This window comes from Hirundo rustica, chromosome Z, assembly GCF_015227805.2.
Source record: "Hirundo rustica isolate bHirRus1 chromosome Z, bHirRus1.pri.v3, whole genome shotgun sequence".
In the NCBI taxonomy this organism is placed as follows: Eukaryota; Metazoa; Chordata; class Aves; order Passeriformes; family Hirundinidae; genus Hirundo; species Hirundo rustica.
In genome coordinates this window covers 9,002,904-9,024,500 of record NC_053488.1, presented here as the reverse complement: position 1 = coordinate 9,024,500, position 21,597 = coordinate 9,002,904, and the positions used below count along the sequence as shown (strand labels likewise).

At 36.1% G+C, this 21,597-nt stretch overlaps 1 protein-coding gene across 2 annotated transcripts in view; it reads left to right on the top strand.

Annotated features, from left to right (window-relative positions):
* Positions 1-21,122, top strand: part of NLN (neurolysin) — a 38,591-nt gene extending 17,469 nt beyond the window's left edge. The window contains exons 4-13 of one of the 2 annotated variants that reach the window (XM_040090313.2): positions 255-362; positions 2,306-2,408; positions 3,103-3,263; positions 4,514-4,649; positions 6,734-7,100; positions 8,474-8,675; positions 12,447-12,633; positions 13,550-13,678; positions 14,023-14,159; positions 18,408-21,122. In XM_040090313.2, coding sequence (XP_039946247.1) covers positions 255-362; positions 2,306-2,408; positions 3,103-3,263; positions 4,514-4,649; positions 6,734-7,100; positions 8,474-8,675; positions 12,447-12,633; positions 13,550-13,678; positions 14,023-14,159; positions 18,408-18,542 — 1,665 coding nt within the window. In that variant the 3' untranslated portion in view covers positions 18,543-21,122. The remainder of the gene's footprint in view (positions 1-254; positions 363-2,305; positions 2,409-3,102; positions 3,264-4,513; positions 4,650-6,733; positions 7,101-8,473; positions 8,676-12,446; positions 12,634-13,549; positions 13,679-14,022; positions 14,160-18,407) is intronic. The other variant, XM_040090314.2, reaches the window with a different exon arrangement.
* Positions 21,123-21,597: the final 475 nt, after the last annotated feature.

Genomic DNA, 21,597 nt, shown 5'->3' with positions numbered 1-21,597 from the left:
TTATCATGATGGCAGCATGTAAATGTGCTGAGACTCTTGGTAAAAGAATATTATTTTAAAAACATTCTACATGAATATAAGAATACTATTGAATAAGGTAACTGTTTGGGGGAAGTTCTTCACATTAAAATCTAGGATGTTCCCTTTTTTAATATGACAGTGTTCTAAAGAACAGCTCTGATGAAACCCTTCTAATGCTTGGTATGGTTTTTGTAATGTGCTAAAAATTCAGTTATTCTATACTATCATTTCAGCAAACCTGTGATCTTGAAAATGTAAAGCCTGAAACAAAGCGATACCTAGAGAAATCTGTTCAAGTGGGGAGAAGAAATGGACTCCATCTTCCTAAAGAAGTGCAAAAAGTAAATACAGATTATTTTTTAATAGAGCAAATGTTACAAACTGTTGGAGGGAGAAATTTATGGTTGATTAGCTGCACTAAGCATATCTTTGAATTTTATTTGGACCTGCTGAATTTATTTCGACCTGCTGCTCTAATCATAACTGTTCTTACTTTCAGATCCTTCCTTTAAACCTCAATCACTTGAAGGTTTTTAAACTAATCTGATAGACACCCATGATACACTACAGATAGAGCTGGTCTGCATCACCTTGTAGCCTTGAGACTGAAAGGAGCCTAGCTGAAAAAGTTTTATTATTTATTACGATTATAGAGAATGCCTAAAGTAGATTTCTATGGAAGAGACCTCTTGAAAAATGTTACTAGTGAACCTGCATTTCTATTCAGAAGTATGTATAATTGTTGCAAATACACAGCTACACTAGTTTCAGTTAATTGATGTTGAAAAATGTGTCCAAGATTTTAGCATTCCACCTGAAAAAAAAAATCAAAGTAGGTTAGGGGAGAAAACAAGCTCCTCTGAGAATTTTTCTTCATTAAGGTAGAACTGACTTAAAAAGCAATTGTCACTTCAGAAAATCAGGAAGTAAAATTGTCAGCATCTGAGATGCTGTGGCATCCTACCCTTAATGGGAAGGAAACGCCCAAGATTCGTGTAGATACTTGTGGTTGAAAGGAACAACAAAATCAGAGGGTCTGCAAAAGCTTACAAACTTTTATTAGTATACCTACATAGTTTGTGTGGAAGTTGGTACGTTAATCCCTGACCTAGTATAAGCACATGGGAGTGGGTTTTGGATAAAAGGGATGGAGTGAAAGGGAAAAGACAGAGAGATTAATTAAAGAGGGGAAGAGAGAAACAAGAAAGGGAGAGAGACACCATTCATGCCTCCAGGATCAATCCAGCTGTGTAGGTGTCCAGAGTCCTGGGGGCACCGCCTGGGCATGGGCTGGGGTGCTGTTTTATAGATAAGCCAACAGACTGTTATTGCCAACAGTCCCTGGCTGTTGTTACCTACAGTCCTTGGCTGGTGCCACAGCCACCCTGCTCTTGGTGTTTGAGACACACACACTAGCCCTTATCTTGTGGGATTCTACAGATGCCAACAGAGTTATCTTCAAATTCTAAGTGATACTTCTGACCATATTATGACCTTTATTTCTGACTGTTGAATAGACTTAACACTTGGTAGAAAATAATCAATCTTCATCCACATTCTTCCACTAGTGAGAACAGTTTGATGTGTATTTTCATATAACTGATGCCTCTAAAGGTACTTTGAAATTCCTTAGGGGACAATAGTAGAATTATATTTAGTTTTTTATTTGGTGTGCATTCTCCTGTTGGTAACTACTATGTTTATTTGAACTTGACAATAGCATGTAAAAACATGCTGTGAGATATATTACAAAATGTTTCAGAAATATGACTATCAGGGTTTTCAAAGAGGTTTTGGAATGGCTTTCTGTTGTGAGAGCAGCCTCTTCTTTCCGTCATACCATACCTGTACAATTCCAAAACAGTGTTTTTGCGTAGGTTGTCTGCTTTTTTACTCCCTTCATTCTCATTGACTTCAGGGGATATTTTTACACTTAAAATTGTTATTTAGCTGTTCAAATAAAAGAAAATAATTTAATGTTAGCACATAAAATTGTTTAGTGAATACGTTTAATCTTTTAAGTCCTCTCTAAGCTGAGTTTAAAATGTTGGAGCTATAGCTCTTGGCCACAATATTGCTCAGGACTGAAAGAAACATAAAAGGAAGACTGACAGGGTGTGAAGTATGATGCTACCTGCAGTGTGTTATTTGCTCAGTCCTGGTATTTACTGTTGGTTAGTAAAGAGTCTATCTGAAAAAATTGAAATGTTTTTCATGTGCAGGATAAAAAATTGCCAGCTTTGATTTTTGTTTCTCCACTAAGTTCAGTTTATACCCAATACAGGAAATAAAGATAATGAAGAAAAAAATGAATGAGCTGTGTATCGACTTTAACAAAAACCTGAATGAGGAAAATACATTTCTTGTATTTTCTAAGGAGGAACTTGGTGAGTAGGATGCTTGCTGTTTCTGTTTTTCCAACCTTCCAGTTTTACTGGAGTAACTGGTTTTTGCCCCATGCATGATGGTTAGATCAAGTGAAATTTTAACTTTCCCAGTCCTTTCTGTTTCCTTTTTAGTCCTTCTCCACAATCAATTCAGGGTTATCTTTTGCAGGTGTTCATGGTGTCTTCATACATTTCTGCTTCCTGAGGTTTTTGCCTTGCATCAAATTAGAATGTTGGTCGTACTTCCTTTAGCACAACTTCACTCCGTTCCTTTTCTCGGTTACCATCAAGCAATCCCCTGTATAATTATTGGAAAAGCTATTTTAGCCCTGAAATAAAGTTTAACTAATTCAGTAGTTTAAACCAAGCTAGAGATTTCATGAGACAAAGAAGTTGGGGATTCATTATCTGAGGAGCATCACATAAAATACACTCTAATAACAAGAGATATTTTTTATGTTATTCAGTTTTTATCTGGTGGCCTTATGTGTATTTCTCTTTTTCTCTCAAGAGTTTCCAAATTTTGTTTTGCTTGGTAGAATTTGAAAAAAGTTCTAGCAAATAGTTGTAAAAAGGAAGGTATACTTCTGTGGAGATTTCTGATGTCAAAGCAGATTGCAGCAAAACAGTCTCACGAAAACAGAGGCGAGTAGATCATTTTGGTAAACATCTTTTATTAAATTGTATTCTATAGATGGCCTTCCTGATGACTTTATCAACAGTTTAGAGAAGACTGAGAAAGACAAATATAAAATTACCTTAAAGTATCCCCACTATTTTCCTGTTATGAAGAAGTGCTGCATTTCAGAAACCAGGCGAAAAATGGAATCTGCCTTTAACTCAAGATGCAAAGAGGTACGTTGTGTACAGTGCAGTGACAAAGTTGGAAAATGAAGCTAGACATTCAAATGCTATGTTTGAGTTTTGCACATTGTAGAGTATTCTGAAATGAAAGCTTTTCAGTGCAGTCTTTAACAGTGCTTTGCTCCAATTTGTTCTGATGTCCTGCGACCTTAGAAATTGACAATCTACCTCTGTGTGCTTATTTGTATGTATCTTAAAATTTAAGTGGTTCTGTTAATGGAAGTGGGATTTTGATCTTTTGTGAAATTTCCCTACAGTGTTCTACAGATGCTTACTGACACTTTCCTCATAGAAAAGGATGTCTCATTGTGGCTTCTGCAGTCCTTTAGGATTCTTTGGAATAGAGAGGGGTTATTTAAGAACAGATTTTGATTATAAATACAGATGATGAGATGTGGAATTAACAAAATGCATGTGTGCACAACTAGACAGGTACAAAATAAAAAAAACAAACTACCAAAAAAAAAAACAGTGAAAGGTAGAGCATATGTCATTCAGACAATTGTAGCAATCATACATTAGAGAACAATAGCAGAACTGAGCTTTTGTGCTTGAAATGCTTGGAAATGTGGTAAGATAAAATGGCACCAGGAACACTTTGCGAGTCACACGTGAAGAGACAATGATAAAACCCTGTGACAGTCTTTGAATCTAGTGTTTAATTTTTTTTCTCCTGATATATCTCACTTTTCCGGAGCTAGAGGTTTACACAGTTACATTTTCAGATTCTTGAGGATTCTTCAACACATTTAGGTCAAGGTCTGGGGTTTTCCATTTCAGATCTTTCTCTGACTGCTACTGTTAGAGTGGCAAAAGAGGAAAATTTGCAAACCAGCTCTGAACGTTGGCACAATAGATTGCCAGTCTCTCTTCATCACTAACAAGCAATTAAGCCTGTTGTCAGCAATTTCCTTATTGTCTTTCATATGTAAATGATTGATAAAAGAAATAAACTCTTCACAACTGAAAAGAAAATATTGTATATTTTGCTTAATAAAAAAAGATAAGTTGTTATAATAAGGAGCATAATGAATGAGGTCAACTAGAAAACCAGCTACCTGCAAACACTGAGAAAAAATATTCCAAGAATCTAGCTAAACTTAGGTTATTTTATATTTTAATCTGAAAGTGTTTCATTTGAAATATTTTCTGTTTCATGGGATTAAAGATATTGAAATAATTGTTCTGTTAACATGCGTTTTCTGGTTTCATTTTACAAATTTGCCTGCTTTCTTTTTTAGGAGAACACAAAAATTCTGCAGCAGTTGCTCCCACTAAGGGCAAAAGTAGCAGAGCTTCTTGGTTATAATACACATGCCAACTTTGTTCTGGAGGTAAACACTGCAAAGAGCACAGATAACGTAACAACTTTCTTAGGTTTGTTCATATTTATTAGCAATACTTGTATATTTCATTTAGTAGCATGTCCTCTGAACCAAGATTAATTTAAATGCATAACTGGGTCACAGTGTCCATGAAGTTTAGCCAGAAAAGGAACCCTACTGTCTCTGTTCCGGCATACATATTTTTTAGATCATAGCTGTATAAATGAAATTGTTCCAAATCAAAAGCACAAGGCAAATTCTGATAATAACTGCTTTGTGACAGCTAGTATAAGTAAGTGGATAAGCCCTTTTCTGCCCCAAAATGCAGTTACCCTAATTTAGAACTAGAGTAAAATGAAGCAATTTTATCAGTTCAAGAGGCTCCATCAGAATTGCAGCTTTTTGTTCCCAATTTTTTGTGCATCTGTAGCCTTGGTGTCTTTTTCTGATACAGCTGCATTAACTATAACAAAAGTTTACTGTATGAGATGATGCAATTTCAATGAGCTGAATTTAAAAATTAAATCTATAGTGAGGGATTAAATCTGGAATTCAAAAGCCCTGTAATGGAATTTGATCTGAAAACAGAGGTATCTTGAAAATTTTAAACATAGCAGTTTATGAATGAATTTAGAGTCATCTGTTGATGTCAGTGGACTCTTGGATGAAGAGTTGACCTCTGTTTTCTGGTAGCTCCACTGAATACTCTCTGTTCTTTTATTACTGTGTCCTAACACCACTTAGGCGTGCATATTGATGTATCATACAAGTAACCCCCCCCAAATAAATTACTACAAAAATAAGATGTGTTTGGTGGTAGCATGGGTTTTGTGTTTATTCTTCAATAAAGGTGTTCAAATGCTCTTCTTTCTAAACCCGTAATTCTGTTGCATTTCTCCTGAAATGCTCCTTCCTGAGATCAGATCCATATTTGACAATATCAATTTTCAGTATCCTTGACAATTAATGAATACTTGCTTTTGATTTATTATTAGATGTTATGGTTTTTAAGTGTACTTGGAGTATTATAGACCTTTTTAGTCCATTATATTGCTGTAATACTGTGTTTTTTCATTTATTTTGATGCTTACACATAAGTTAGCAGCTGTTTTTTACAGAATGAGATTAGATACTTTTCATGTTTCATGATAGTTCTCACAGGGGGAGAATATACATCAAATTAATTGTCACTTTTTATTTAGTTCTTTTGATATATCTTTAGCTACAGGCATGACAATGTGTTTTGCTCTACTTTGCTCTTATCTATTCATGTTTTAAATCAAATGTTCATAAGCTGATCTTACATTTCGGAAGAAGAGCATTCTCTCCTATGACATTTTATGAATTTAGCACAGTACAAGCTGCAAACAGTATTTCAGTCATGTAAATGCATTTAGTGCATTACAGCCTTCCTAGAAAGAGGAGTGACAATTCCTAAAGTTTACACTCCAGATATCAACAATGAACATTAATGTGAATACTTATAAACCGGAAATACTTACAGGAGAATAAGTACAGAATGTACTGTATGGAAGTCTCAGTAAGCTTAAATATTTTATATTCAATATGTCTACTTCATAGTGCTATGATGCCTTCTTGTTCTAGGAAAGTATCTTTGGAAAAACTTTAATCATAGACTTACATATCCAGAAGCTTTGCTAGTGTAGAAGCCAGCCATCCTATAGGCACGAATTCTTGGGTCTTATGGTTTTTGTATAGGATTTTAACTAGAAATATTGAATTTTGTGTTGCACTTCCTTTCAGTAACTAACAGTAGTTGCAGTCTTTCTCTGTAGCTGAAGAAACATATAAGGAATACTGAGATTTCATGAGGTAAAATCAAAGGATTCAAGCATAAGTATCTAGTGTTACTTTTCATTTATGATGTCTTGGAAAAAAAAAATCTAAATTTACCGAAACCCTTCACACCACTCTAAGGCCTACAAGGAATACTGTATCATTATATTATATTATAGCATGCCAGCAATTAAGACTTCTTAGGTCAAGAAAACACATGTTGCTTACTGTTGGTGGATGAATGGAAAACACCCACTCCTGGAGTATGTGCTTGAAGTGTTGAGTATATTTTACAGGTAAGGAATGTGGAAGTTGACTCCAAGGCAATCTTTCTTGCAGATGATTTGAGTAAAAAGCTAAAGCCTTTGGTTGAGGAAGAAAGACAATTCATTCTAGATCTGAAGAAGAAGGAATGTAAAGAAAGAAACTTTGATTATGATGGAAGAATCAATGCATGGGATCTTCATTATTATATGAGCAAAACTGAAGAGCTGAAGTACTCCATAGATCAAGAAAAACTGAAGGAATACTTCCCAATTGAGGCTGTTACAGAAGGTTTACTGAATATTTACCAGAAGCTGCTGGGACTTGAATTTGAGCAAATAGAAAGTGCTCATGTTTGGCACGAGAGTGTTACTCTTTATACAGTAAAGGATAAATCAACAGGAGAAATGCTAGGGCAGTTCTATTTGGATCTTTATCCCAGGTAATGACTTTGTGTTTTGCTTACGTGTTTAAAATGGAATTTGTCTTAATGGGTTTCTGCTTGTTTAGTTAAAATTAAATGTTTGGAAGTAAATATGTGTTCCACTGACAAGATTAATACTGTGTTAATTAAGTTTTCCTCTGGACTGTGTTCAGATTTTTTAATGTGTTTTTTTTTTTTTTAAGTACTTCCATATTTCTTGCTTATGTTCATTTTCTGGAGCATTGCTCCTTTGTTCATATTTTTGGTACTACTGCTTTCTAGTCAGTAGTCTGTAATTTTTTGCATCTATGAACTTTTCTTCTTCCTAGCTTACTACTGGATTTTAATTTTCATTTCTGTTGAAGTGTTACTGCAGCCTGCTCAAATTAATTATTTTTCTGTCTGCTGAGTGTTCCTAGTTTCTCCCAATTCCTCTTTACGCTTCATGTCTGTTTTAGAAGTCTGCTGTCCAGACTTCTAAACCAAATAGATCAATATCAAGAATAGATTCCTGTTGAGCACACATTCAGATTTACTTTCATGTTGATCTCTGTAGCTCTCCAGCTGTCTTTGTAGCTATTTACAGTATCATCTGTGTTTGTCAAAGATTAGGAGACTAGACTGGTTTGACAGGGTTTATTTTGTGCTAGTAGTTTTTGGCTGTCACTGGGTTTTTGTTTGCTTTGGTGGAGGGTTTTTTAGATTAATATTTAGCATTTTTTAAATTTGCTGACATTCTTTTTTACTGTAAGTTGATTTAAGGTTTTCTGGCCTAAGAAAATTAAGCTACTCAATATATATAGTAGTACTTAATTTTATTTTTTTTTTACGTTAACCTACTTATCTCCTTCACCTGTTCACTTGCTTCCACCTTTACGTATATCATGTGAATTGTTGAAGGTATGTGTCAGTAAGACTCCTCTGACTTAATCTGAGTAGTTAACTGAGTAGCTTATGGCAAAAATTTAAAGAAAAATTACTTTGAATTTTTTGCATCACTGTGAAAAAGCAGTGTTATGCATTCTTTTGCCTCCTGTAATTAAAAAAAAAGAAAAACGCATCAGAGAACAGAACCGAGTTCTTCCTGTTGCACTAGCAGTTTAAAAACCAGTTGATATGTGAAGTATATATACTTTCAGCATTTCAGTGAAAAACAGATTCTTGTGAATGCTGCTGGGAATGTTGAAATGTTGTGATTTTAGTATGAGAGTAGAAGGGGCTTTTTTTTCTGCTTGTGCACTTAACTTATTGAATCTTAGAAGTCATGAAAATAAGTATGTTTTTTGTGTAAAACTTTGTGTAGAGACGCTGACCCTTCTGGAATAGGCGTCACCATTCTGGTGAGCAGGCTTGTGGTTTGAAGATAGGGTCTGACATATTTTCTTTCACAGAGAGGGAAAGTATGGGCATGCAGCCTGCTTTGGTCTACAACCCGGCTGTCTTCTCTCTGATGGAAACAGATTGATGTCTGTAGCTGCTCTGGTAACCAACTTCACAAAGCCAGCATCGGATCGTCCATCATTGCTGCGACACGATGAAGTAAAGACTTACTTCCATGAATTTGGTCACGTAATGCATCAGATATGTGCACAGGTTAGTAGTGTTTCTTTCTCCACTGTCTCAAAGCAAAGTGTAGTTCTGTTTTGGTGGTTTCTAATTTTAGTAAAGTGCATATGCAGAGTTCTGTTTATTTTTTTTTTTTGAAGCATCAGGTTGGGGTTTTTTTAGCATTTATTTAAAACTGAAGAAATAAGTACACCTTCTTCTGGAAAACCATTTTTGTAGGAACATGTACTTTTGCATTTACATCATGCAGGAGTCTATTCACTCATCACAGGTACAAGTGAAGTGAAGAAGATGCTCAGTCATGGCTTTGTTCGGATGGCTTTTTATTACTTATAGTTTCCTAGAGGTATGGTATTAGAAACCAGTTATGAGAAACAAAAATGGTTGCTATACTTAGGAAAGAAAATAATTTCTGAAGCTAGATGACCTCCAGCATTTTGGTATTTGTTACTGTTGAGACCTATCACTTTTGACATCACAAGCATAAAACAGGTCTTGCCTAAGCTATTTTATTTTTTCCCATCTGACACGTTAGGTTTATTGCAGTGACCAGAAGGGACTAAAGGTAGTTTCAGATTTTCCGTTAAGGTACCAGTAAAGTTGTAAAACTTCTATTTTCATTTTTACTTACATTTAAAATTGATACTGCCAGATGATAAATTTATTATTAGCCTAAAGAAAATTTTGCATTTCAGAAAGAGGTGGTGTCAGTATTCATGTACCAAAAAATTCACATCGTTATCTATCTATGCAAATTTAGGTTTTTGTGTACCACTTCCTTCATCTTCTGTATAAATACAAAATAATTAAGTCAAGAAAAAATGGCCCGCATTAGATTTCAATTCTTGGCCACGATCATAGAGACTGGGACTGCAGAATAAAGAAATCACATCATCACAGAATTCCATATATTAAATCCAGAGTTAATAAGTAGGTGGACTTGCTTAGATATTTTTGAATCATCTTAAAAGTAAAAATACAATTACTGTTTTGTCATCTTCACGCTGTCATAGGTGCTTCTGATAGCAAAAAATGAGGAATAAAACCTAGGCAATATAGAAGGTGTTCGTAAGTGTAACACAATTTGGCACTGCATAAAAACAGTACAAACTTGACTGCAGCATTTTGACAGCCATTGAGAATGTGCCTCGGTGTTTTGGAGTCCTTCCAGGGCAGTTGAAGCCAACAATTCCGATGCATATGTACTTCAGTTGCTCTGGAATTGCAGTCAGATCAGAGAGGCCTGCTTTCCAGTTGTCTCTCGCACTGCTCTGGTGTTCTCTGTGTGCCCAGCTGCCATGCTCACTTCTCCTATGATAGCTATTTGCATGTGTGCAAACTGGCTAGTCCCACATAAGAACATCCTCTCCTCTGGATTTCATGTGTACAAAGCGCTGTCCGGTTTCATACGGCAATTTGTTTAAGACATGACAAATGCTAAGCAAGGATGAGACTGTTGCACTGGATTTGTGAGCTGCTGGTGAAGGTCTGATACTCTATGTATTATACTGGAAAAGTAAGTATACAGTTGGAGAGTGAGATCAGGGCAGGGAGGGAATTTGTTCATGTTGTTCAGGAAGGAGAGCTCTTGGAGTAACTTGTACTAAATGTCTTGTTGTTTTTTGTTAGTGTGGTGTATTTGGGTGTGGGTAAATGAAGGTCTCTGAAGGCCACTTGCTTTTTGCTCTAGCCACTTCTGTCACCATTTCTTCCCTGAAGCTGGTGCTTCCTAGCTTTTCTTCAGAGCTGCTCTTCAGCAAAGACAATAAGAAAGGCCAGTCTACAACTATGGATTTGAGCAGGATGCAAGAGTAGCCAAAAGTTTTACTCCTTTTGTGTTGCTCTTCTGCAGACAGGAGAGGAAGACACATGCGTGTGGCACAGGTGTCAGTTCAAGGTTATGTCCTGTATTATACATGCTTTTTTTTGTAACCCTGCAAGAAATTAAGTTCAAAAGCCTGTAATCCTGTAAGGATCTGTTTCCCAGTGGAAAACAGACTGTAAGAATATCAACAGCTCTTAGAGAGGACAATTCTTTTTCTTTTGGCACTTAAAATGTTTTGTTAGTCTGTTGATGACAAGGAAAAAAAATTGGGTTGGCAAGAGGAGGTAGACTTATTATAAGACAAGGGATGGAGTGATGGCAGGAAGGCTCTGCAGAGGGATCTGGGCAGACCAGTTGCATAAGGTTCAACAAGGCCCAGGGCTGGGTCCTGCCCTTGGGTCACAACAACCCCAGGCAGCTCCACAGGCTGGGGCAGAGTGGCTGGAAAGGACCTGGGGGTGCTGGTGACAGTGGCTGGACGTGAGCCAGGGTGTGCCCAGGGGGCCAAGAAGGGCAATGGCATCCTGGCCTGGATCAGCAATGGTGTGGCCAGCAGGAGCAGGGCAGGGATTGTCCCCCTGTGCTGGGCACTGGTGAGGCCACACCTCGAGGGCTGTGTCCAGTTTTTGGCCTACTCCCAACAAGAAAGACACTGAGGTGATGGAGTGAGGGTAGATAAGGGTGATAAAGCTGGTGAAGGGTCTGGAGCACCAGTCCTGGGAGGGGTGGCTGCAGGAATTCAGGGTATTTAGCCTGGAGAAAAAGTGGCTTGGGGGGACTTTATTGCTTTTTTTCAATTACCTGAAAAGAGGTTGTAACCAGATGGGGGGGCAAGCTGCTTCTCCCAGGCAATCAATGACAGGACAAGAGGAAATGGTTCAAGGTGCATCTGGGAAGCTTTAGATTGGATATAAGTAACTTTTTTTTTCTCTGAAAGTGTTGTAAATCTTTGAAATGTCCTACCCAGGGAAATGGTGGAGTCAACATCCCTGGAAGCATTCAAAAAATGTGTGGATATGGTACTTGAGGATGTAGGTTAACAGCTGAATGGTGAGCATGGTGGTGGTGCTGGGTTGGTGATTGTACTTGATAATATTAAAAGTATTTTCCAACCTTTATTATGCTATGTTTCTGTGAGACCAAATAATTTCTGTGTATTTGAACAATTGTCTTTCAGAGGTCACTTCTTAGAAATATTTGGAATTGGAGTGTATTTTAATGAAGCTTCTTAACTGTACAAAATTTTCTTCAAAATTGGTATTAGTGGGGCTTCTTAAACATGAAGTTATTGCTGGTACTAAAAGTGAAAAAAAAAAAAAAAAAGATCTAATGTGCTTGGCTTTCAGAAGAAAGATTCTTTTACCAAAATGTCAGATTAGACAATTTTTCATATATATGGTTGCTAGGATTTATTTATTTCAGTCCATCTATTACTGGTTTAAAAAATTGTGCTACATGTTAACCACATATATTACAAATTATGATAAATAGGGTGAAGCTTAACAGAATAAGTTGGTTAAGTAAAGTCTGTCGATCAGTGTGGTAGATTGCAATATAATAAACTTTTTAAGGGGCATAGTTGGAGCTTATTGTTTTACTTTGGGGTAATACAGCAAAAATCTATAATAATTTACAAATTATATCATTATCACAAGACAGCATGAGAACATTTGTATTGTTGTCATAACCTAAAAGGTAAAAATCAATAATAAAAAAAAAATGAAGTACTCTTCTATACCAGTAGATAATGCAGTATATAACTACTGAGTACTCTACTTTATTCCTTGATAATAGTCTTATGTCTGATTTTTGCCTCCTTTCTTTAAATTTCATTTTAAAATATTATTATTGGTCTGTTGAAATTATTCCTTTCCCTGTGATTTAAACTGAAATTTTGACATCTGAAATGTTATATTCTGCTAAAAATCTTAGCTTCTATTTTGATTTAATTCAATGGCTTTTTTTTTTTCTAGACTGATTTTGCAAGGTTTAGTGGAACTAATGTGGAAACAGACTTTGTAGAGGTACCTTCACAAATGTTTGAGAACTGGGTGTGGGAAAAAGAGCCACTACAACAGATGTCAAGACATTATAAAGATGCTACCCATGTTGGAGACACTCTGCTAGAGAAACTTGCTGCCTCTAGACTTGCTAATACAGGTATCTCTCTGCCTTTTCTACCCACAGTGTATGTATAAAATATATAACTTAAAAAGTTGACAAACATAACAAGCCTATTAAATTTCCTCTGTGTGTACACTTGCCACTGGCTTTCTGGATTTATTTGTGTGGGTGCCCCACTAAAAAAGGTTATGATGACAGATAGAACTCTTTGCAGGAACAGTAGCAGCTCTGATTTTCCAACCTACCTACAAGACTAAAATACCTTTCCTCTACGTGTAAATTTTTAACCTGTAAGCTTTTCTAGTTTAAAATTGGTGGTGTGTGGGGTGGGTGGAGGAGAGTAGTCTGTTGTGGTCTGGTGTGGTTTTTGTGGGGTTTTTTAATCTTACATGTACTCCAGAACAGACACTCTGCAAGACACAATATATCTACATGTATCGTCTACATTTGATTTGCATGCAACATTTAAAAGATATGAAAGTTATTTGCAAATTTACTAAACAGACATATCCCAGACAGCATTGTTGTAGACCTTATATGTATCTCCAAACTGCTGCTCCTGTTTATTTCATACTCCTTCCGTATCCTGAACAAGAAGTCTTTGTCCTTGTGTCTTGCACAGACTCTACCTGCGTAAGCATTTTGTCTGACTAAAGGTTCATATCTTGTAGCTTCTTTAAAAAAGCTTATATTAAAATTTGCTTTTAAAATATCTGCTTTATTTTAGTTTTGGTCTATGAGGAAAGCAATGTTCAAGAAGAGGGATCTTAGCATGATAATTCCTTTAAAACTATACTTCTCAACTCTTTGTAAGGGGAGTAATTCTGATGGAAATTATGTAACTCAAAAATTCTGATAATTTAGTATGCATGTTGATGTCTTTAGAGGAAAGATGCAAATGAAACTCCAGCTATTTTGATGCTCATTAATTAAATGTTTTTTACCCAATTAGGCCTTCTAACCCTTCGTCAGATTGTTTTGAGCAAAGTTGACCAGGCGCTGCATACAAAGCTGTCTGTTGACCCAGCGGATGAATATGCTAAATACTGTATGGAGATTCTAGGAATTCCTGCCACCCCAGGTACGTCAGTGTGAAATTTTTATGCTGCATACCCAAATGGTTTGATTTAACATTCTTTCTCAATAATGCTCAGCATACAAAAAACATGTTCTGTCAAATCTGTGACACACTTTAGATGTTCTGTCATGTCAATGTTGAAAGTACGAGTAGCCTAAAATGGGAAATTGAGTTTTCTTTGTTTTCCACAGACTGTGTTCAACAATTTGGGGCATACTCAGGCCCTTTATGCTGAAAGCTTCAGAGTAGTTGATTCAGAATTCTTTATTTTATTGCTGAGATACTGTATGCATCAAAGAAATAACTGTGATTGAGTTCAATAACAAGATGTTAATCTACTTTTCAAGGAACAAACATGCCTGCTACTTTTGGACATTTGGCAGGAGGTTATGATGGTCAATACTATGGATACTTGTGGAGTGAAGTGTTTTCCATGGATATCTTTTATAGTTGCTTTAAGCAAGAAGGAATAATGAATCCAAAGGTAGGTGATGAATACTTTTTGATAAACTCTTCTGTTGCACTTTGTCTCTGAAACCACATTTATTGCCGTCATGATCCCTAAATATGATGTCTTAAGTACTACTTCTGTACCTGTCGAGTTCAGTTCAACAACAAAAAAAGGTGTAAAAGTAACTTGAAGAAAACCATCTTAAAATTTCCAAGAACACTTGCATTTTAATACAATTCTTATGTCACTGTATATTTAATACTGTAGTACTTATGAGATACTGTGTTGCCTTGTCTAATGCCTTCCTCTGTAAATATAGACTGAAAAAACATTCCTCCACTGGAAGAGCAGATGTATATTCATCTGCTGTGAAACTTGTATGATAGTGGTGCTCTATTTATTTGGCATTTCCATTACATTCTGTGTACCTCTACTGTGTGGTCCTTTTGTACAGTTACTATTTAGAAAATTGAATTTATTTTGAGCTTTCTCTGTCACATAACGTGTAAGTTGTTTCATCTTCAGTTTAAATCCCAGGTCCATTTTGAAGTCCAAACCATTAAGAGGTTCTAGATTTACTGTTGTTTTTTTTTCCCTAGCATAATTCTTCATCTTCTTCTGCCTCCATCAGAAAAAAAAGGATAATTAATGATGTGGCTAGTAGTCCTGCCAATTTTAGCAATGTTTTTCAGAGATTATAGCATTAGACTTGAGCTGAGGTGCTGCAGAAGAGATAGGTGAGTTTATCATGGGAAAGACCTTTTAGGTTTCCTCATCCTCTTAACTGTGTCCTTGATTCAGCTGCCAGCGTTAGTTCTTCATTTCAATAAAAGTATGCAAGAGAGAAATAAAAGAAAGAATAGAAAATGCATTACTGTCCTTTTCCTCTCCTGGAATTCGCCTTCTTTCCTCCCTATACTTATCACAGCAACCAGAACTTCTAGAACTGTCCATCCCTCTAGAGGATGGAGGCAGTAAACAAGATTAGATTTTGATCTGGACAAAGAAGGGAATCAAAAGAGTAGATGGGGTAGGACTGTGAAAATGAGGCAGTGGTTAGGCGAACAAAACCCAAAAGGGATTTTATGAAGAAAAGCAGCCAATTTCACAGTTTGAGAGAAGATGTGACATAGGGTTTGGAGGTTAAGATTGACCTTGGAGGGATACGGATTCATGACAGGTACATATGAGAATAAGCATACTTTCTTATTCATTGGGGATCTTGTCACTCATAAATAAGAGCAGTAGAGAAGATGTGTCAAGTTAAATGAATAAATAAAAAACTTTTAATGAAATGATGTTCATATGGGTCTTAAAAATGGTATTTCAGGAGGGGTCAGACAAGCTGACTTTTGCAGCATGCTGCTAGCATTTGGGAAAGATGATAAAGGGTGCTGATCCCAAACTTGCAAAACTCTGTGTCAGCTTTTTGTTCTGACATGCCCACATATCTCCAGTGCCATCACACTTTTGTTCCATCAGTTTTACTGTCTAGTCTCAGAAGTCTCTTTTGAGTGACTGTATAGTCAAAACCCTAAGCTATATTTTGCAAAATGGCTCTGTTACCTTTACTTCTCCTGAGGGATGTCTTTTATTCTGATTTTTTGTGAGAAGATTTGTTTTCTTTGCCTGTGTATGGGAGGCTTTGAGAATAAATTAATTATGCTAAAAGTGAATATTTTTGCGGAGCAGCTGAAGGACAGCTAGTGCCTCTTTTATTGTGAAGCCTGTTATCCAGGCTGAGAAGTCAGGCAGAAAAGTGATTATTGATGTGTGTCACTCACTCTCTGGCATATGTGCACACAAACACTTTGTGTGAGTGCTGATATAACTTAAGGGATAGCTGTGGAGATTTTTTTCTCCCCCTCTTCAGTCCTATCTTTTCAAATCAGTTCTCTTTTAGCCCAAATAATTGTGATAGCATCCCACAGGATGGGACAAACATTTTTTATAAACAAATGCTAGATACCAGTACGGTTTTTGTAGTTACTTGTACTTCATTATATCTAGATTTAGACTAGACTTCAGAACAGCAGAAAAGGAAAATGGTTAGGGTATTATGACTAGGCCTCATAGAAATTTGGCTTACTTCTTCCTTTTTGAATTAAATCTCTCCTCCTGTTTTGAGCAGCAGTTCTACAATTTTCAGTTGAGTAACAGTTATACAATTTAGTTTCAGAGACTGAACGTATTAAAATTCTTCCACAAACAATTAACTGTAACTTAATTGGTAGCCAAACTCATTAATTCTCCCACATTATCTGAACTAACTTCTGATCTCCCTAGAACTGAGCAGTGTTCTGGCTCTGAAGGGACACCAGAAAAGACTCGAGTCTACTCAAAAAAATACTTATAAACAACAAGGAACAATATATTCATTTGCTGCTGAGGTTCAGCAAACTCACAAAAACAACGAAGAGTGACTAACACTTCAGTGATTTTTTTTAAACTTATTAAATTTTTAAATTTTTTTTCAGCTGTGATTAGGACAATGCAAATAGCAATTCAATTAAGTTTTGGAAGCCCATCACTTAAAAACACCTTTGCTTGTTTTTACAGTACAGTCATGTCTTGGTTTGAAAGACAGTTGTCCACCAAGGAAGGCAGGTACCTCCCTTGGAATGGAGAATATGACCCCTTTCCCTCCAAATCATTGTGACTTTAAAACTAAGGGGCTTTCAGGCAAAGATATGGGAGAAGGAATAACAGTTCTTTGCTAGTATGTATGTGTATAACAAGGCAAACAAACAACAACAATGAACAAAACCCCACAGAACCCAATGAACAGTCTCATCCCGGCAGTTTAATCAATTCCCCCTTCGGTGCAGTTCCAGACACAGCCAGCAGGGGCGCTGCTGACTCCCGGCCGGGCAGGGACTGCAATGCAGAGAGGTGGCCCATATGGGAACACCCCACATGCTGCCTCTGGACCCCCCAAAGAGCTGGGAAACAAACAAGCAAACAAATAATTAGACAGACTTGCAGTGCAGGGAAACCACAGAAGATTGGGATCTTGGAATCCAACACACGGGAGTGGCTGTGGCAACGCCGGGTCCAGCGGGAGCCAGTTCTGATGTTTTGGCACCACCGGTGTGGAACCATGATTTCTGAGCTCCAAGGGGTCAAGCAGCAGGGAAAACAGCAGACAACTCCCTTCTCCCCTGAACCCAGAAACGAGACTGACCTAAAGCCCAGCCCCAAACCTCCAGGGAGGCCCCCTCACCTTTTCTCTGTGTTGACACACCTCCAGCCATGGCCATTTCAATGGAAAGTTGTGACACCCAACGACATATTTTGTTTTCTTAAGTAGTGGTAGTTATTCTTTCCTAACAATATATGGGACAAAATTCTATGAGAGAGAGAAACAAAAGGAAAAGTCCTAATCCTCAACAAGTCATGGGGAAGCAATGTGGTCTTGTTGAGTTGTGCAGGAAGTGTATATGTGTATATATACTGACTAAACAGAAGAACAATGTCTTCTTAAATATCAGAAGCATTTGGGACATGTGCATCCAAAATAACATTTTCTCATTTGTAGTCATGTCTCAGAAGCCCAGAATTCTCCAAATATATATATGTTCCTTAAAATACAACTTCCTGTTAAGAAACTCCTCATTGCTTCTTTTCTCAGGAACTTCATTAATTTTTTTAAAAGGAATCTTTCTTACTGAAACCTGTTAAGTCTCATTTTCTCTAAGATACTGTAATACGTGGGTTAGATGTGTTTGCATGTGTGATATATACAGCTATGTATATTATATGGGTGTAATGCCATGCCGTTCCACAATGCTGTCTTATCCACAATACCCATCTTATCTCTAAAGTATCATTTCTGTTATCCAGAGATTAAATAAAGAGAAATCATCAGTTAGAGAAAGGATGTTGAGTTCCCTCTTCCTGCATGTCAGTCACAGGGGTAATCCTTCACTGAAGATTTTGAGGAGGTTGTGTGTTTGTTATCTTTATAGCATGTTTTCAGAGTAGTTGTGATTGTAGCTTCAAAGCCAGTGTAAAACCACAAGAAAAATAATTTCTTTAGAACTGGTCTAATTTCTGCTCTCTTGAGTTCTTACAGCAGATCTGAATTATACTTGTGATATATCCTGGTATATTGTAATTTGGTATTAGGGAAATCTGGAAGGAGGAAAGATGCTTTACCATTATTTTATCATCAAACATTTATTGTTTTATCATCAAAATAGATTTTAAAATATGCAACAAATACAGAAAAAGGGCCAGTGGGAAAGATAAGTACTAAGATTCTGCTTTACCTTCTATCAGGCTGGGATGAGATACAGAAACCTCATTTTGAAGCCCGGAGGATCTTTGGATGGAATGGATATGCTACAAAATTTCTTGGAGCGTAAACCAAGCCAGAGAGCTTTCCTATTGAGTAAGGGATTACGTGTTCAGTAAAGTTAGGATTCTTTTGTAACGCATATAAGTATGGAATGAGCTGGAAATGTCACTGTATTTCACATTTTAACTATGTATCATTCTAGGGAAACTGCATCATTTTTTGATGATTTTTTTTAATTGTACAAATAAAAATGTGACTTTTAAAACAAAATTTCATAGAACTACAAAATTCAACACATCAGGAAAAAGAGTTCTGTGATGTGCAGAAGCTGAGGAATTTGGATGGTAATTTTTTTAAACTGTTACATAATAATACTAGTTAATACTAATCAATATGAGGACTTAATGCCATGTTTCTCTTTTAAGAGATGCACTAAAATTATGTCTTATGAATTAATTTTAAAACTAAAGGGGATAAAAAGAATACAACCAGCAATAAAGATTCATTTTTATTCTTATTCTTAATTCTTATTCTTATTCTCTATTGTATTGGTGGCTCACCAGTGTCTCTGATGGAATTCTGTTTGATTTTGTCATTGTTTGAATTCAGTCCCGCTACCTGACAAATTACAAGACTGAGAATCTGCCCTAGATACCTTAACAGCAGAGATGTTTGTGTGGTACTTTTAGACCCAATTCTGATCTATGTTAAATTTTTGTACCACTTATATACTCATATAGTATAACTAAAAAGGGGAAAATTAGCCAAAATCTGTAACTTTCTCAGTTATTCCACCACTCTTTCTGTTGATGACTACAAATCAGATCTTTGTTTTCCAAATTATATCAACACTGAAATATGGTACTTGAAAAATTATAATGGCTTCAGTTGGTTTCTTAAGTATTTTGAGACACAAATAAAGAAGGAAGGAAGGAAATAAGATATCCCTGATGGGAAAGATAAAGGCCAATAAAATTTGTCCTGTTCCTTTCCAGTGTGGCATGCAGATATACAAAAAGGTGCAATAGATTCAAATATTTCAGCTGTGGGAGTGTGAAAATAATCAAGGAATTATTCTGCTGTTTTTCTGCAAAATCAGGAAAAATTAGGCTTACAAGCCAGCTCTACACCATCCAAATAAAGTATTAATCCAAGTGCACTTTTTGTGTCTTAGGTCCCATATCTTACTGTGGTTTTGCTATTACAGCATGTATATGAAGAGCTTTTAAATTTTATTTATTAGCCAGTACATTTTAGACATTTGAACCACAGTTGTAAACATGGTAGAGGTCTATATTTTTTTTGTTCAACGGTGAGATAAAAAAAAGTGCCTGTTGAACTCAAAAGATTTTTTTCAGCAAAAGAAAACTGATATCATTCACTTTGGGTCAAAGCTGTCCATTTGTTTTAGGGGAAAAAAACCCCTGAAATTGGGATTTTTCTCACAATTTGTGAGTGTTTCTCGAAGTGAGAAATTTTATTTTTTGCCTTTTTTTTTTTCTTTTGAAGTATTGAAATTTGAGAGTTAAAAATAAGCTTAATTATTTTCTGAAATGGAAAAGCTGAACAGACTTATTTTGGAACTGCGCCAGCTAGATGTGAGTAATCATAACTATTTTAGCCAGAACAGATTAACTCTATAGTCTTACCAGACCACACAGTTAAGTCAAATCTAACTCTTATAGTCACTTTAAATTTTAGGCCACAGTTCTGCTGGGTCATGAAAAGGCAATACATGGAAGTCACATGTATGAAAACATCTTGAACAGTATTCAGCATGGCCAGAATGGAAAGCTGACAAAACCGATGGATACAAGATTATCCCAAAATGTATGAATTTTGCCTAGATTGATTTCCCTTACATTCTTTTGGTTACAATATTTTGCTGTCTTTTTATACATTTAAAATTCTTGTAATTCTATTTTATCAACATTTTTTTTTTTCTTTCACACTGTAATAATAGCTCCAAAGAATGAAAACTTTGTAAATATACAGTAAGTGATACTTTCCCCAAATAAACCTGCAAATCTAAGCAATGGAACCTTTATTAAGAAGCAAAATGCAGTTTTTATTTTACAGTTGGTAGGCAGATTTCCACATGAGGGAGACCTTTCTCTGCATAAATCAGCAGTCTTGGATCAAGGTAGATAATTGTAAGTACAGTAATTACAGACAAAAATATGTGTTGATAAAAAGTCATGTGGTGATTTAAAAGTTAGATTTAGAAAAGTACTGATGGTAATTATGACAATTTAATTGACTTTTTGGTTTTCTTACTCTTTAGTTTGTGTCTTTGTGTGTTGTACAATGTTGAGTAGCCAAAATACTGAAGTGCAGGAGAATGTCTGCTATTACTTGTATGTGAAAATGCCTGCATGATTGTACAGTTATGTTAGCAGCAAATGGATATCCGTGTGTGTGGGGAGGAAAAAACCATTTTGTAACCACAAATGAAAGTGTTATGTTCTATATCTGTTCCAGAAGCATAGGATTTACTGTAATTTGTTTTTGTAGAAGCCAGTTCTTTCACTGGGCAGTAATTAAGTCAGATTAGCCTATGGCTAATACTACACTCAATACAGAAGAGTAATGTTCTGAAGTGCTTATGAAAATCTTAATGTGGTAACGAAACTTGTCTGCTAAGTTTTATATTGGCTTCCTGGAGCCTTCTGAATTATGTTGGGGTTGGATTAAATAACTTTTTCTCTTCCAACTAAAACTTATTCTATGATTCTATGAATTTGATGTTTACATTTTATTCTAAATACCTGATCCTGGAATGGAGAAGAAACTTGGGTAAAGACATCTTTTCTGTTTCTACACCTGTCTATAATAGGCATAAAACTTTGTATTGGAAAAACTTTCTCTGACACTATAAAACAGGGAACATTCTTCTGCTTTGCATACATGAGTTGATGACCTTGACACTGCCAGAAACAGTCATGTGTATGAAGTCATGCCAAAATATAGGTATCTGACAAAGCCCAGCCTATTCTACAGTTGCTAGACTTAGGCTTCCCCTGCATTAATTTCAAAACTATGACAGCCTGAGTTCATTCCAAACCAGCTTTAGGTATTCACTGTAATAAATGAGGAAGTAACTTGTAGTTTCTGTCTGTTTGTAACAAACAGATGCTTTTTAAAGTTAGTATTGTATCTTCTTAGAATTTC